The 15,000-nt window shown below is 51.2% G+C and overlaps 1 protein-coding gene across 2 annotated transcripts in view; it reads right to left on the bottom strand.

Moving 5' to 3' along the window:
- The window catches only part of LOC122251464 (uncharacterized), a 66,032-nt gene extending 58,307 nt beyond the window's left edge, over positions 1 to 7,725 (bottom strand). For both annotated transcript variants that reach the window (XM_086536891.1, XM_043013452.2), the window contains exon 1: positions 4,770 to 7,725. In XM_086536891.1, the coding sequence (XP_086393017.1) occupies positions 4,770 to 6,191 (1,422 nt within the window). In that variant the 5' untranslated portion in view covers positions 6,192 to 7,725. The remainder of the gene's footprint in view (positions 1 to 4,769) is intronic.
- Positions 7,726 to 15,000: the final 7,275 nt, after the last annotated feature.

Consider the following 15,000-nt stretch of genomic DNA (forward strand, 5'->3'; position numbering starts at 1 on the left):
GATTAGGGGGGGATGCAAAAATAAGGTGGGCGTGGTGGAGTGAATAAGATCCCCAACAGGTAAAAAGAAACAAGCCAAGTAAAGTTGTGGTGTTCCGGTAAATGCGTCACCCCTTGTAAGCCTACGAACTGCAGGATTTTCCCCGAGACACGGAATCAGTCGCGTTTTTCCCCTGCCCTTCCCGTCACGTCACGTCATGTTCCTACTCAATTCACTTCGACACGCTTTTGTTTCCCGGAGAATTCAGAATTCCTTCGAATCATTCTGGATAATGTCGTGCTCACAGTCGCCAATCTATCTGCATCTTGCACCATGCCCAGGGGACTATGCCTTAGATGAGAGAAATTCAACTTTTACAATGAAGAACAAGAAATATGGCAGAACATAATAATAATAAAAAAAATATAAACTATCAAAAAACTTAGCGAAGGAAAACCAATCAATCCCAATAAATTGACCGATCAATAGGACAAAATGGCACGATTTTCTTCTTAAAGAACTGTTAAGGAATAAGTAACCTGGATTCCTTTTGGCACAGGGGCGAGGAAAGGAAGAAAGAAAGGGCTACGAGGAGAGTGGTAAGGGGGGAAGAGGAATAGAAAAGGGGGAAAGACACCTTCAAGCACGCTATACCGTCATCACGCCCTAACACCGCCCATTACCACGTGAGAGGAGAGCGAAAATACAAGAATCTTCCCTGGACATCTCAAGTCACGGGCGCCGTTCACACCAAAGGATGGGAGGGGAAGCAACTACGCCCACACTCAATTTAATTACGGACTGCCCTCCTCAAGAAGAGACATGGCATGAAGGAAAGTCCGAAGTATGTATAGATATCCGTTCCACTGAAAAGGAGCGACACATGTAGATATAGAATGAAGTGAGGAGAAAGGGAGGAAAGGAAAACTACAGAAAATAACGGCCAGAGAAAGAAGAGGTGGAAGAAGAGGAGAAAGGGGGATAATATGCCCCTTTATGTCAGCAAGTTGGGTGTTTTTGCTGGCCCGTATACCCGCCTTGGGGCCCGCATGACAGACGTGCAAAAACTGCCAGGGTGTGGCAGGGTGCCGCACCTTAGCTGGTTCTCCTGCTGTACGTTGTCATGTTCAACATGTGTGAGCCTTTATATGTATGTATGTGAAAAAGAATATACAGACATATGGAACAGCATCATGAAAATGTTTGCAAGAAATGCCAAGAAGGCGAAAATACACCTACGCGGAGACGCGCATATCCGCCCACATCAACGAAATAAAGGCGCGGGAGCGGGATGGGGGGGTAGGGGGGTGGGGGCACGTATTTCGGGAGCAACTCATGAGGGAAGACCTGCGTGTCCCAGGCTTCCATTATATTATAAGCCTCAACCAGATTATTTCATTAGTGAGGCTGAGTTACGCCGGGGCTCGTCATCACTGCGAGAATAGTCTCTGTGAACATCGGCTAAGTTTTGCTTAAGTCGCCATATTTCTGAGCCAGTCCAGACCAGTCACTGACGCCCGTGATCAAACACAGAATGGTTTCATTGTCCCTAAGTTCACAGGAATAACTCAAATATCCTTCAGCAAGAGAATCTGGAACGACCTACAGCTGCGCCAAGGTGAATCGCACCTTCCTCGACCAAATTAGGGGCACCCGAGGTCAAACGAGGTCAGTAAAGGAAGTCAAGGCAACCTGTAGCAAGAGCTAATCCAAACAACGTGCACCCAACCTGCGCCACGTGCCTCTAATCCGGCCAAAACACCCGAAACCACCGCCGCACAATCTCACCAAAAGGATCAGGAGGGTCAAAGAAAAACTGAAAGCAAGTCTATGTGTTATTTAAAAACATTCGAAGGCTATTCAAGCCCTACCATGATCATAACCTTGGGTCAAATTAAACATCTAGGTCATTCAAAACCTCCCGTGACCGATCGCGAGACAAGCAGGCCACGGGCCATGAAAAAAGAATGACCTAGTGTAACCCGAATCGACCTGGCACAGCCTCTGACGATCTGACGCAGCAAGTACTTCCGGTAGTAGTCCCGGACGCCTCTGAAGGCAAGACAATCGCGAAAGAAAGACGATGCACGCTAAGGCACCCGACATCACCCAAACCGATAAACAAGACTTGAAAACTAACATCATCTCTTCAAGCGCATTAAAACAATTTGGGGATTTTGATCGCGGAATCAACGCAAACGCGGGAAAGGGCCGATCTATCACGGTTATGGATGCCCCCCCCCCCACCCTTCCACCGGCATTAGCGTTATTCGGTCTCGCTTTTGAAAATCCCGATTCCAAGACGCGAAGGGGAGGGGAGAGGAGGGGAGGGAGAGGGGGGGGAGTGGGCAACAGCAGCCTTCATGACCCCGAGACAACAAAGGGGATCAGCGTAAAATATATCCCCGTAACCTGGTAAACGATCAATATTGCCTAACCTTACCTCCAACGCCAACAATCTCCTAAGACGTTGCCGTGGGACCCTTTCCCTTCCCTTCCCTTCCCTTCCCTTCCTTTCCCTTCGCCCGGAGATACAAACCCATGGGTGAATATACGCAGCAGGTACGGCGACGTCTCTAATGGTAGATCTAAAGAGAGGACACGAGAAAGAAGGGGAAATGGAGAGACGGTGAGAGGAACAGGCAGGAGGATATGGACGATATATATGTATATATGTGTATGTGTATGTGTATGTGTATGTGTGTATGTGTGTGTGTGAGAGAGAGAGAGAGAGAGAGAGAGAGAGAGAGAGAGAGAGAGAGAGAGAGAGAGAGAGAGAGAGAGAGAGAGGAGGAGGAGAGAGGGGAGAGAGAGAGAGGGAGAGAGGAGGAGAGAGAGAGAGGAGAGGAGAGAGAGAGAGAGGAGAGAGAGAGGAGAGGGAGAGAGAGAGGAGAGAGAGAGAGGAGAGAGAGAGAGAGAGAGAGAGAGAGAGAGGGAGAGAGAGAGAGAGAGAAGAGAAGAGGAGAGAGAGAGGAGAGGAGAGAGAGAGAGGGAGGGAGAGAGAGAGAGAGAGAGAGAGAGAGAGAGAGAGAGAGAGAGAGAGAGAGAGAGAGAGAGAGGAGAAAGAGGGAGAAAAAGAGAGAGAGAGAAGAGGGAGAAAAAGAGAGAGAGAGAAGAGAGAGAGAGAGAGAGAGAGAGGAAGAGGAGAGAGAGAGAGAGAGAGAGAGAGAGAGAGAGAGAGAGAGAGAGAGGAAGAGAGAGAGAGAGAGAGAGAGAGAGAGAGAGAGAGAGAGAGAGAGAGAGAGAGAGAGAGAGAGAGAGAGAGAGAGAGAGAGAGAGAGAGAGAGAGGGGGGAGGGGAGAGGAGGAGAGAGAGAGAGAGGGAGGGAGAGAGAGAGAGAGAGAGAGAGAGAGGGAGAGAGAGAGAGAGAGAGAGAGGAGAGAGAGAGAGAGGAGGGGAGAGAGAGAGAGGAGAGAGAGAGAGGAGAGGAGAGAGAGAGAAGAGGAGAGAGAGAGAGAGGGGAGGAGAGAGAGAGAGAAGAGAGAGAGAGAGAGAGAGAGAGAGAGAGAGAGAGAGAGAGAGAGAGAAAGAGAGAAAGAAAGAGAAAGAGAAAGAAAGAGAGAGGCTGTAAGTTCTCCCTTATGCAGGTACTATCGTTCCGGCCCGCCGCTATATAACGGGAATGGCAGTCCAGGTAAGAGGAGCTCTCGCATGACGGGCAAACAACAAACGGCGCTAATCAGGAGGCGAGAGAGTGAAGAAAAATTAACTAAGTTGTTGCGCCAGGTGTAGGGAGGCGATCACGCGATCACTCGTGAAGGGGTGTTCTCCTTCGGGTATATTGAACTCCTCCTTATATCCGAGTGGCATTTTTCGTAATACTTCAGTAGCACAACGGTCTACAGGCAAAAAAAAGAAGAAAAAAAAAAGAAATAAAAAAAGCCAACCATGCATAACCTAGAGACCGCATTCCATACAAGAGAAATTCGGTGCAGAATCCGAAAAAGAAGATAACGTTGAAAGTTTAGGCTTATACGATCATGCCTTCATATCCTTCTATTAATCATAACAGCAGACATTATTTGATAGTACGGTAAAGTGAGAGGTGCAAACATTAAGAACATTAAAAAATGGTTATCCTTCAAGTGTATACACTGGTAACGACACCTGCTTTCACGGGAAAATTTAGCAACCATATTCTGTAATATGTGCAAAAATGCGCGTGGTGTCTAGGTCTAATTACAATGATAATGTTAAAGAAAATGAAAATAACATTAATAATTACGTTTAAACCTATGATCTAAAATAACAATGATCATACTTTACGAACAATAATACGAACAACGAGTAATAATACAAGGCCTTTGCCAGAACCAATGCCAAAAAAGCGACGCCGCTTGTAGACCTCATTCTAAAGTACCATTTTCTATTTGTATCTTCCATCTTCGACGTGAAGCAAGACGGGATGAACTCTGCCCTCAAGTGCCTCGTGAGGCATCTTAAGAAGCCCCCCACCCCCCATTCCCACTCTCTCCTCTCCCCAGAGTAGCCCGGAAGCATCGGTAAATAAGACACACTTCCGGAAGCGATCTTCTGTCGAGGCATCGGCTGGGCAGGGTGCCAGGCGCGTCTGGTTGGAAAGTCTGTATGGAGGAAGGGGGGGGGGGGGAGGGGATGGTGGTAAAGGGTGCACGGATCTAGTCGTACAGTCGTTATATGTACATCACCCCTCCCCCTCCACATCTATCTAACCTTCAAGGAACAAGGAATCGCCAGGCAACATGTGCAATGTGCACACAGTAAAAACACAAACTCGGCGTCTTCGGCAGGCGACTCTCGCTGCCACTTACCGGAATGACAATATCCGGCATGACGTTGACCTCCCCCTCGACGGACGCCTCCTTCAGCGAGGCGAAGTGGTTGACTCTGCCTCGGGGGGACCGCACGTTGGGGGAGCAGGAGCCCCCGAGAGCCGCCCGGATGGCGTTCGGGTCGCAGGCACTCGAGTAGTACGAGGACGAGGCAGCGCCAGCCCTCCCATGGAGCGCCGACGACGCGCGGGATGTGGTCGAGGCCTCGGCTTTGGGCTCGGGACTCCGCTTGTGCTTTTGCAGCGCTTGGTTAATCCTGGCCAGGCCTTCGTGAATGGCCACGATGGAAGGACTCCGTTCGTGACGCGAGTCATTGCCTCGGCCTTCCGATTCCTTACTACTGCTATTGTCGTTGTTGTTGTTATTGATGTTGTTGCTGCTACTGCTCCCGCTGTACTTTGATGACAGGGCGCTTGAAGTCCTACAGCTGGGCAGGTCGCAACTGAAGGTGCGCCCGTAGCTCTTCTTGCGGTCCAGCGTGCTGCTGGAGTACGCAGGGGAGTCTAGGATACGGTCCGCACTCTTCCTGTCTGAGAGGTGGTCCTTCCTCCTACGACTCGCCCTCCGGTCTAGCGTAGCGTAGCCGCTCACGAAGGTCGAGGGCGTGGGCGACGTGGCGTCAGAGCCGTTCTGCCGAGAATAAAGGCTGGTGGAAGCGCCCACCGTGGAAGACGACAACTCGGTGCTGTTCTGACGGGAGTACGTATTGCCCGACCTCGACGAATAACTCCTCGCCGACGACGCGGTTGACATGGAGGATGGCGAGAGGTCCTTGCTGCTCGTTCTTGAGTACTTCCCTGACAAGTCGTTACTATTCTGTCTGGAGTAGCGGTCGGACGGCGTGGTCGTCGCCGCTTCGCTTCGTTCGCTGTAGCTAGTCAGGTCTGTGGTGCTGACGTGCCTGGAGAGGCTTGAGTATCCATTGCTGTACGAGGTAGGCGTGGCCGTCCCGCTGCTGCCACTATTGTTGTTGTACGAGGACGAATATCCATTGTAACTGTAGTTCGAGGGCGAGGGCGAGGTGGAGGTGAGCAGATCGCTGCTGGAGCTGCCACGCCTTGAGGACGACGAGTATGAAGAGTATCCCGAGCTGAGGCGGTCGGAGCTGGGTCCTCGCCCACTGTATCGCTCGGCGGAGAGTCGGTCTACGCTCGCCCGCCCGACCTCCTCCTTGCCGATGCTCCTCCGGCACGAAGGCGAGTAGTTGGAGGACGAGTACTTCCGGGCGGTGTGCGACATCTCGGGCGGGGCGGGCGCCGGCGTTAGGTCAAGGGCGGTAGTGTGGGCTCCCGAGTACCGGAACTTTCGCGAACTTTTAGTGTAGGAGTTGGAGGGCGAGAAGCTGCCGAGTCCGTAGCTGCGCTCCCCCGCCCGATAGCTCCTCAGGTAACTCTTCTCCATCGTGCCGAACCTCGAAGGCACTACACGGAACAGAGATTGCGGCACACGTGCGCGGCCTTAAGACACGCTGAAAAAATTGTACACAAGATACCGGATAGAAGCACAAATACAAAAAGCACTCCTTTTCACTTCGGCTAGAAATGTAAATGGTAAAACTTTCTTATCAGTACCACTACATTTCAGATCAATCTACAAAAACACTTCGTACAACACTACTCCATGTAACGGAACTGTTGCTGCCGTGTGGCCCCTCCTCCACGGCATGGCACGGGACAGGCACTCATTCACATTCGTCCGCGCTCGACCAGGCTTCCAGTGGCCTCCGCGCGGCCTTGTTTACAGTGATCACGGTGTCGAGGTAAACAGAGCCAGGTAAACACGCGGGGTCGAGCGAGCCTATGAACGCACACGCACACTCGCGCTGGCCCAGACTGGCCCGCCTGCGTTGCTCAGGGTCAGGATTCCCCCCGCCACCTGCCGTACCCCCTCATGCCCCCAGCTCCAAAGCGGGCACCCTATTTTCCACACAACGAAGGCAGCGGTAGCGGCAGCAGGAGCAGCAGCGTCACGTGGTGCCAGCCAGTGTACGGAGACTATGACCTCACCGCGAGCACTAACCACTCGCGCGGGCCAGCCACTCACCCAGGCCCCCACGGCCCCCCTTGGCCCCCCAGACCCCGCGCAGGTGTAGAGTGACCCGCGTCAGGCACACACGCCTGCCAGAGGCACTGGACGCGGGCGGCAGCGGGAGGGCCAGCGGTCAGTTGTGTCACGCCTGAGGCCGAGAGTGCCAGCGCCGCCACGGGCTGAGGGAGCGGAAGGAGGCTGGCGATGGCAATGCACACAGTCCCGCGAGTGCCACAACTGTCAGAGGAGCCGACTGCCTGGCACTGCCCGGACGAAGGGGGGCTCTGGCGCGCGCGTTATTCCCTTCCACGACACGACCCCGCCCGCCGCCCGCCCCGAACCCTGCCACGTGTACCGCCCTTGCTCTCTCGAGGGCTATTTTGGCGCCGCCGTCACGCACCCGTGCGGAGGAAGGGAGGCACTCTCTTCGCCGCCCGGACGCATGGCTGTCTGCACACGCCCTCAGCGACGCCGAGGAACGGCCGGGCGTAAAAAGGGTAAACCAGGCGTCGACCAAGTGAATGAGGGGACGAGCAACGAAGACCAGGGGAACGAGAGGACTAAGCGCGATGGCCATAGGATGACCATGGGATGACCAAGGAAGCGATGGGATGAGGGGAAACGAGAAAGTGACGATCAAAGGACGACTCTTACCGAACCACCAGTAAGGTGAAGCTGGCGTGCGTGGGTGAAAAAGAGTGCAGAGGCACAGAGGAAAGAATAAAGCAGAGAGAAAGAGATGGAGAGGTATAGTGAGAAAGAGAAAGAGAAAGAGAAAGAGAAAGAGAGAGGAGAGGCAATGGAGAATCATGGAGTGACGAGGGCTAAGTAAGGGGAGTGGGTGCTATATCGGTCTTGTAGGGGCGGGCGGAAAGGGGAGGGGAGAGATGGGGCGAGGACAGAGGGGAAGGAAAAGCAGGAGGAAGTGAGGGTGAGGAAGAGGAAGAAGGGAGGTTGAAGAAGAGGAATGAGGGAAGAGAAATGAGGGAGGAGGAAGAAGGGGGAGGAGGAAGAGGGAGGAAGAAGCAAAGGAAGAGGAAGGGGAGAAGTTGGTGGGGAGGGAGAGAGGAGAAGGTGGAGGAGAAGGTGGAGGAGAAGGAGATGGTGGAGAAGGGGGCGGGGGCGCAGGAGGAGGTGGTGGAGGAGGGAGAGGAGGGCGGAGCTGGAGGAGGAAGAGGAAGTGGGGGGAGAAGGAGGAGGAAGAAGAGGAGGTGAAGACTTAAAAAGCCGTCAAAGTATAAACAAAAGCTTACGAGGAAGCGTGGGGGGGGCGCAGTCCCCGCCACACAGCCTTCTTCCTGCTCTCTTATGACTCACATTTCCCCCGCCATGACGACCCCTTCTGCCTCGCAAAAACACAAGCAAAGGACCCCTTTCTTCTCCGATAGTGAAAGACTGCATGTGTCTACGAGAGAGAGAGAGAGAGAGAGAGGGGGGGGGGGGAGAGAAAGAGAAGAGAGGAAGAGAGGAAGAGAGGAAGAGAGAAAGAGAGAAAGAGAGAGAGAGAGAGGGAGAGAGAGAGAGAGAGAGAGAGAGAGAGAGAGAGAAAGGGGGGGAGACGAGAGAGAGAGAGAGAGAAAGAGAGACGAGAGAGAGAGAGAGAGTGGGGGGGAGAGTGGGGGGAGAGAAAGGGGAGAGAGGGAGGGGGTAGAGGGGAGAGGGAGAAAGAGAGAGAGGGTGAGAGAGGGAGAGAGAAAAAGGGAAAGAGAGAGAGGGTGAGAGAGGGAGAGAGAAAAAGGGAAAGAGAAAGAGAAAAAGAGAGAGAGAGAGAGAGAGAGAGAGAGAGAGAGAGAGAGAGAGAGAAGGAGAAAGAGAGATAGAGATAGAGAGAGCGAGATGACAGTGGGAGGGAGGGAGGAAGAGAGAGAGAGGGGGAGAAAGGGTAGAGGGGGGGAGGGAGGGAGAGCGAGAAAAAGGGAAAGAGAGAGAAAAGAGAGAGAGAGAAAAGAGAGAGAGAAAAGAGAGAGAGAGAGAGAGAGAGAGAGAGAGAGAGAGAGAGAGAGAGAGAGAGAGAGAGAGAGAGAGAGAGAGAGAGAGAGAGAGAGAGAGAGAGAGAGAGAAAATAAATCTATGGCTAATCATCATCCTTACTTTCTCTTTACACCTGTACCTAACATCCACGCATTCCGGAGCAATACCCCCAAGATCGTAAAAAAAGTAATTTCTTTGTCCGACGGGAAGAAAAAAAAGGAGGGGACGACAGCCGGGGGAGAGGGGAATATTAGAGGAAGGGGAATATCGAGAGGAAATTCCAGCTACGTGGACATACACTCGAAGGGAGGAGGAGGAGGGGGAGGGGAGGGGTGACGGTGAAAAGGCTAACAATACCGAGAGATACAGACATGGAGAAAGGGAGAAAGGGAGAAAGGGAGAAAGGGAGAGAGAGAGAGAGAGAGAGAGAGAGAGAGAGAGAGAGAGAGAGAGAGAGAGAGAGAGAGAGAGAGAGAGAGAGAGGGGGAGAGAGAGGGAGAGAGGGGGAGGGAGGGAGGGAGAGAGGAGAGAGAGGAGAGAGAGGAGAAAGGGGAGGGAGGGAGGGAGGAAGAGGGGGAGAGAGAGGGATAGAGATAGATAGATAGATAGATAGATAGATAGATAGATAGAGAGAGAAAGAGAGAGAGGGCCGGAAAATCAAAGCGTTATTAGGTGGGGGAGGATACAGGGGAAGATTTACTACTCTTCCTGCTGGTTATAATTAGCCGTGACGCCGATTAGGAAACACGAACGGAGTGAGCGAGAGGTGAAGGAGGGAGAGCCATAAGACAATGGGGAAATATTTGAGAGAGAGAGAGAGAGAGAGAGAGAGAGAGAGAGAGAGAGAGAGAGAGAGAGAGAGAGAGAGAGAGAGAGAGAGAGAGAGAGAGAGAGAGAGAGAGAGAGAGAGAGAGAGACAGGGAGAGGAAAGGGGAAAGAGTGATGGAGAATGGGAGGGATGGGGCGAAGGAAAGATGGAGGGATTGAGGGAGGGAAAGTTGTGGGGAAGCGATTGAAAGGAGAGAAGGAGAGAAGGAGAGAAGAAGAGAAAGAAATGAAAGAGAGAGCGATGAAAAACGACAAAATAAAAGAAAAACAACAATAACAAAAAAGACACGAAATTACCGCAATTACACACGGACTCTCGGTACAAAAAATATCATTCATAAAGTTAATACGCCGTCGTAAGCTTGAAAAAAAAATGAATGAAAGGATAAAAAAGTCAGAAATTAGAGGCAATTTGCAACGTAGACGAACATCCCGTGGTAAGCCATGCTGATGCTAAAAGCTCTACAGCAAAGCCTGACAACTTCGCCTGTTGGCAGAGACCACCCTGACATCGAAACGCTGAAATGACACCGTGAACGAATTGCACATGGAGTCAGATATCAAAAAGTATTATAAAATAAGTCGGAGGTAATAAACGACTTGACGAGTTCCAGAAAAGGACAACAAAATGCGGCGAAAAGAACGACACGCCACCCCCCCCCCCCAACACACACAGAAGAGGAACACTATTATACATCCAAAAGTATAATAATAATCGTCACGTCAACCCAAGCCTTCCCCCTCCATCTTCCCCCTTTTCCTCTTCCTCTCTTACCCACCAACCCACCTTCCTTAACCCTTCCTCCCGCATTCCCCTTCTACAACCCCACCCTCCCTACTACCCCCACCCCCAATGCTTTCCATCACCCCCCCCCTCTCCTTCCCTATCCCTATCCCCTCCCTCCCTAGCACATTCCCCCTTCCTACCTTCCTTACCCCTATCCCTACCCTACCTCCTCTACCCCCTCCCCAACACCCACCTCCCCACCTCACTTCCCCTTCCCCTTCCCACCTCTCTTCTCCTTCCCATCCCCACCACCCCACCACCCCACCTCTCTTCCCCTTCCCCTTCCCCTTCCCCTTCCCCTCCCTACCTCCCACCTCCTCCCTCCGCCCCGTAAGAAGGCGCGACAAACGACACGCCACAGGCCGATTGAGCGCCGGACAAGAGCCGCCCCGGCCGTCATCACAGGCCGGTCGAGCGAACAGCCCCGCCAACGCACGGCGACGACGGCGCGACGGCACGCAACGGCCGCCCGGGGGAAGGCCGGAGGAACGGCCGATGGCGACCGCATGGGGGGTGGGGGTGGGGGGGGTGAAGGCGCGCCGTAATCCGGGGAGGAATGCTACATGGCCCTGGGGGTTAGGGGGTTAGGATGAGGGGAGAGAAGGGGGAATGGACGGGCGAGGGGAGCAGAAGAGGTGTGAAGGGGTGAGGGCATAGAAGGAGGAATGAAGGGGTGAGGCACAGGAGGAGGAATGGGGGGATGGGGGGATGGGGGGATGAGGGGAGAGGAAAGGAAATGGAGGGGGGGGGGGGTGAGGATAGTAATAGGAATGGAGGGATGACTGGATCGGAGGAGGAATAGAAGGATGACAGGATAGGAGGAATGGAGGGATGACAGGATAGAAGGAGGAATGGGGGGGGTCGTGATAAAAGGAGGAATAGGGGGTGAGAGGATAGGAGGAGGAATGGGGGTGGGGGTAAGGGGAGAAGAGGGGGAATGGAAGGGTGTGCGGATAGGAGAGGGAATGGAGGGGCGAGGGGAGCAGAAAAGGGGTGAAGGGGTGAGGGGGAAGAAGGAGGCATGGGGAGGGTGAGGGGATATAAGAAGGAATGGGGGATGAAGGGAGAAAAGGGGGAATGGAGGAGGGTTGAAGTACGGGTAAGGGGAATGAAGGCCTGAAGAGAATATAGGAGGGAAGGTAAGATACGAGAGGGGAAAGTAGGGAGAAGAAAGGAGTGGAATGAGTAAAAGGAAAAGGGAAGGAACAGAGAAGAGGAAGGAATAGAGAATTAAGAAAGGAGAAAGGATACGAGACAAAGGCTTGAGGGAAAAACAAAACAAAACAAAGGATAGAGTGGAAATCACGAGGTAAGAACAATGAAGGAAACGAAAAGGAAAAGAAGAAAATTATAAAAAAAGAGCCCCGCCTCACTCTCCGCCAACGCCAAAGCAAAAGCAAAAGCCGACACCTGCAAGAACCGGTCAAAGCAAAGAATGGCGTGAACAACCCTTCCTTTCGATTCGACGCGTACGGGAGCCCCTTACGGGCGGCGAGACGAAAGCGGATAGACGTCTGGAGGCCGGGTATGGGGATGAGTTGGGAGGGGGGGGGGGTCGGGAAGGGGAAGGGGAAGGGGAAGAGGGAGTGGGGGTCAGGAGGAGGGAGAGAGAAAGAGAGAGGGATTGGGAGTGGAAGGTGGGGTCAGAAAGGGGGAGTGGTATTGGGAGGTGGGGTCAGACGGGGGAGTGGTAGTGTGAGGTGGGGTCAGGAAGGGGGAGTGTGAGTATGAAAAGAGAGGAGAAGAGAAGTGAGAGGAGAGGAGGAAGGGAGGGGGTGGGGGGGTGAAGGGATGAGGGGTCAGGCTAAGAATACTCGAAATTAGGCAGTTTTCAGCGATCCGAAACGGTGACACTGGTACACGTGGCGACGCTTGGTGCCTGCCTGCCCAGGCGCACCCCAAAAGAACGGATGCCAGGGACACAAATCACCTTCCAAGCTTAACATTCGAAAACAAGAATAAATGTAAGCTCCACGAATAAACTGAAATATGAAGAAGACGGGGAATAATTGCGAATCCTGTCTGTCTGTGACACTCAAAGGGCGGTTTTTGTCGAGATACCTCACTCCTCTTCCCCTCTCTAGCCAAATGATTTCTTCTTATATTCTCTTATTCAAACGGCGACATTCAAGATTTATCACCTCAGAAGCAAGTACGATCTGCCAACAAGAGATTCTTATACAGTGAAGATCATGGAGAGAGAGAGAGAGAGAGAGAGAGAGAGAGAGAGAGAGAGAGAGAGAGAGAGAGAGAGAGAGAGAGAGAGAGAGAGAGAGAGAGAGAGAGAGAGAGAGAGAGAGAGAGAGAGAGAGAGAGAGAGAAGAGAAATAGAGAGAGAGATCTAGCTAGAAGGTCCTTGAAAATAAATAAATCGCTTTTATAGTCCATTGTTAAAAAATCTTTATCGTAATCTATATCGTTTTAATAAACCCGTACCGTCGTCTGCCGTATCATAAACCAAGAGATTAATGAGCTCCAGTCGCTTCCATACACAAGACGATCGACCCATAAAGCACGAACGAATCGACAGTTGTTTACTTTTAATCGCATTAACCATTTAGAAAAAAAACTTTAATCGCCGAGGACTGCTTTAATTTGCTTTTCTGACTTGATAATTTCACCGCCGACAATACTATTCCTCATAACGATATTTTCGGAACCCGTATTCAACGGACACACGGACAAAAGAGGAGAGAGAGAGAGAGAGAGAGAGAGAGAGAGAGAGAGAGAGAGAGAGAGAGAGAGAGAGAGAGAGAGAGAGAGAGAGGAAGAGGCGAGAAGGATGAGAAAGAGAGAGAAAGAGAGGAATAGAGAGAGAGAGAGAGAGAGAGAGAGAGGGAGAGTGAGAGAGAGAGAGAGAGAGAGAGAGTGAGAGAGAAGAGAGAGAGAGAGAGAGACGAGAGAGAAAGAGAGAGAGAGAGGAGAGAGAGAGATATGAGGAGAGAGAGAGGAGCGAGGAGAGAGAGAGAGAGAGAGAGTGAGTGAGTGAGAGAGAAAGGAGCGAGAAAGAGGAGAGAGAGATGAGCGAGAGAAGCGAGAAAGAGGAGAGAGAGAGAGAGAGAGAGACGAGAGAGGAGAGAGAGAGAGAGAGAGAGAGAGGATGAGAGAGAGAGAGAGAGAGAGAGAGGAAGAGAGAGAGAGAAAGAGAGAGAGAAGAGAAAGAGAGAAGGAGAGAAAGGGAGAGAGAGGGAGGAAAGAGAGAGAGAGAGAGAGAGAGAGAGAGAGAGAGAGAGAGAGAGAGAGAGAGAGAGAGAGAGAGAGAGAGAGAGAGACAATTATGCCATATAGTGGCTTCAAACGCACTCCCAAAACCCGCTACATCAACGTGGGCGGTTGGCAGGGGAGTGGGCAGAGGGGAGAAAGGAAAGCGGAGAGAGAGGGAGGAAGGCACGGGCAACTAGGGCAATGGAGTGGGTAGGTGGGTGAGTGGGTGAGTGGGTGAGTGGGTGAACGATTACGAGGGTAAGGCTGCCCGCACACGAGCAACTTTTTATTGTGAGTTGTCACAACAAAAAACTGTCGCAATTAAAAAATTGTCGCAACGAAAAGTTGTCGGCAAGGTACATCCGCACACGAGCCACGCGATGGCGACAACTATCATGGATGCCGTGGAGGTAGTAGTAACCTGTGCACTCCTGCTCAGGAGGAGACGAAAAAAGAAGCCAAGAAATCACTGGGTACACCCCATAGTCAGTCAGCGATTACTACGTGGAGCATTCCACACATTGTTTGAGGACCTAAAAGGGCACCCTGATAAATTTTTTAATTACTTTAGGATGTCACAGGAAACCTTTGGTCATCTAATCACATTAACTGGGCCCCTTATAGCACACCAGGACACCAACATGAGGAAGTGTGTGCCAGTAGAGGAAAGGCTGGCTGTAACATTAAGTTAAGGATAAATAAGGAAAATGTTTATTCGTATTACATGTAATTTATTGACATAATTAATGATTCTTCTTGAAATAGCACTACAGGGAAATGAAGAAAATATGTTCCATTTTCAGAAAAGAAAAATACATCACTATTTCTACACTACACATCGCTGTAGATATGATTGAATTGCTTTCAGATGTAACCAATACTTTGTGAATAAAAGAAAATGTATTTCCTTATATATTGAGCATAATAAAAAAAAAAACACTTCAACACTTCAACAAAATCAATGAAAGATTCAACAATAGAAATCTGGAAAAAAAAACTTTTAATTCTTTTTATATTTAGATAAACTAATGATATTAGTTATCAGTGAACACCAGAATAAATTGGAATACATGAACAAGAAAATACATAATATTTAATCCATTACACACTGAGCACTAATCATGTGTGAAAATTATAATGGTCTTATTATGACAGCAGGCTGGGTGATGGCGACAACGGAAAGTTGCTCGTGTGCGGGCTCACATTTAAAATAACGTTTTCTATCGCCGGCCACAGTTGCCAACAATAGTTGTGTTGTCCGAGAAATTGACCCGAGCGCAACTCCCTCTCAATTTTTTGTTGTCGCCTCAGGAAAAGTTGTCCATGTGCGGGCTACCATAGCGATGTGTGTGTTCTATATTTGACAATTTTCTGGTTGTGACAACTCACAAT

The sequence above is a fragment of the Penaeus japonicus genome, unplaced genomic scaffold (assembly GCF_977035675.1).
Source record: "Penaeus japonicus unplaced genomic scaffold, GWHDUDI00000001_assembly GWHDUDI00000005, whole genome shotgun sequence".
Classification (NCBI taxonomy): Eukaryota; Metazoa; Arthropoda; class Malacostraca; order Decapoda; family Penaeidae; genus Penaeus; species Penaeus japonicus.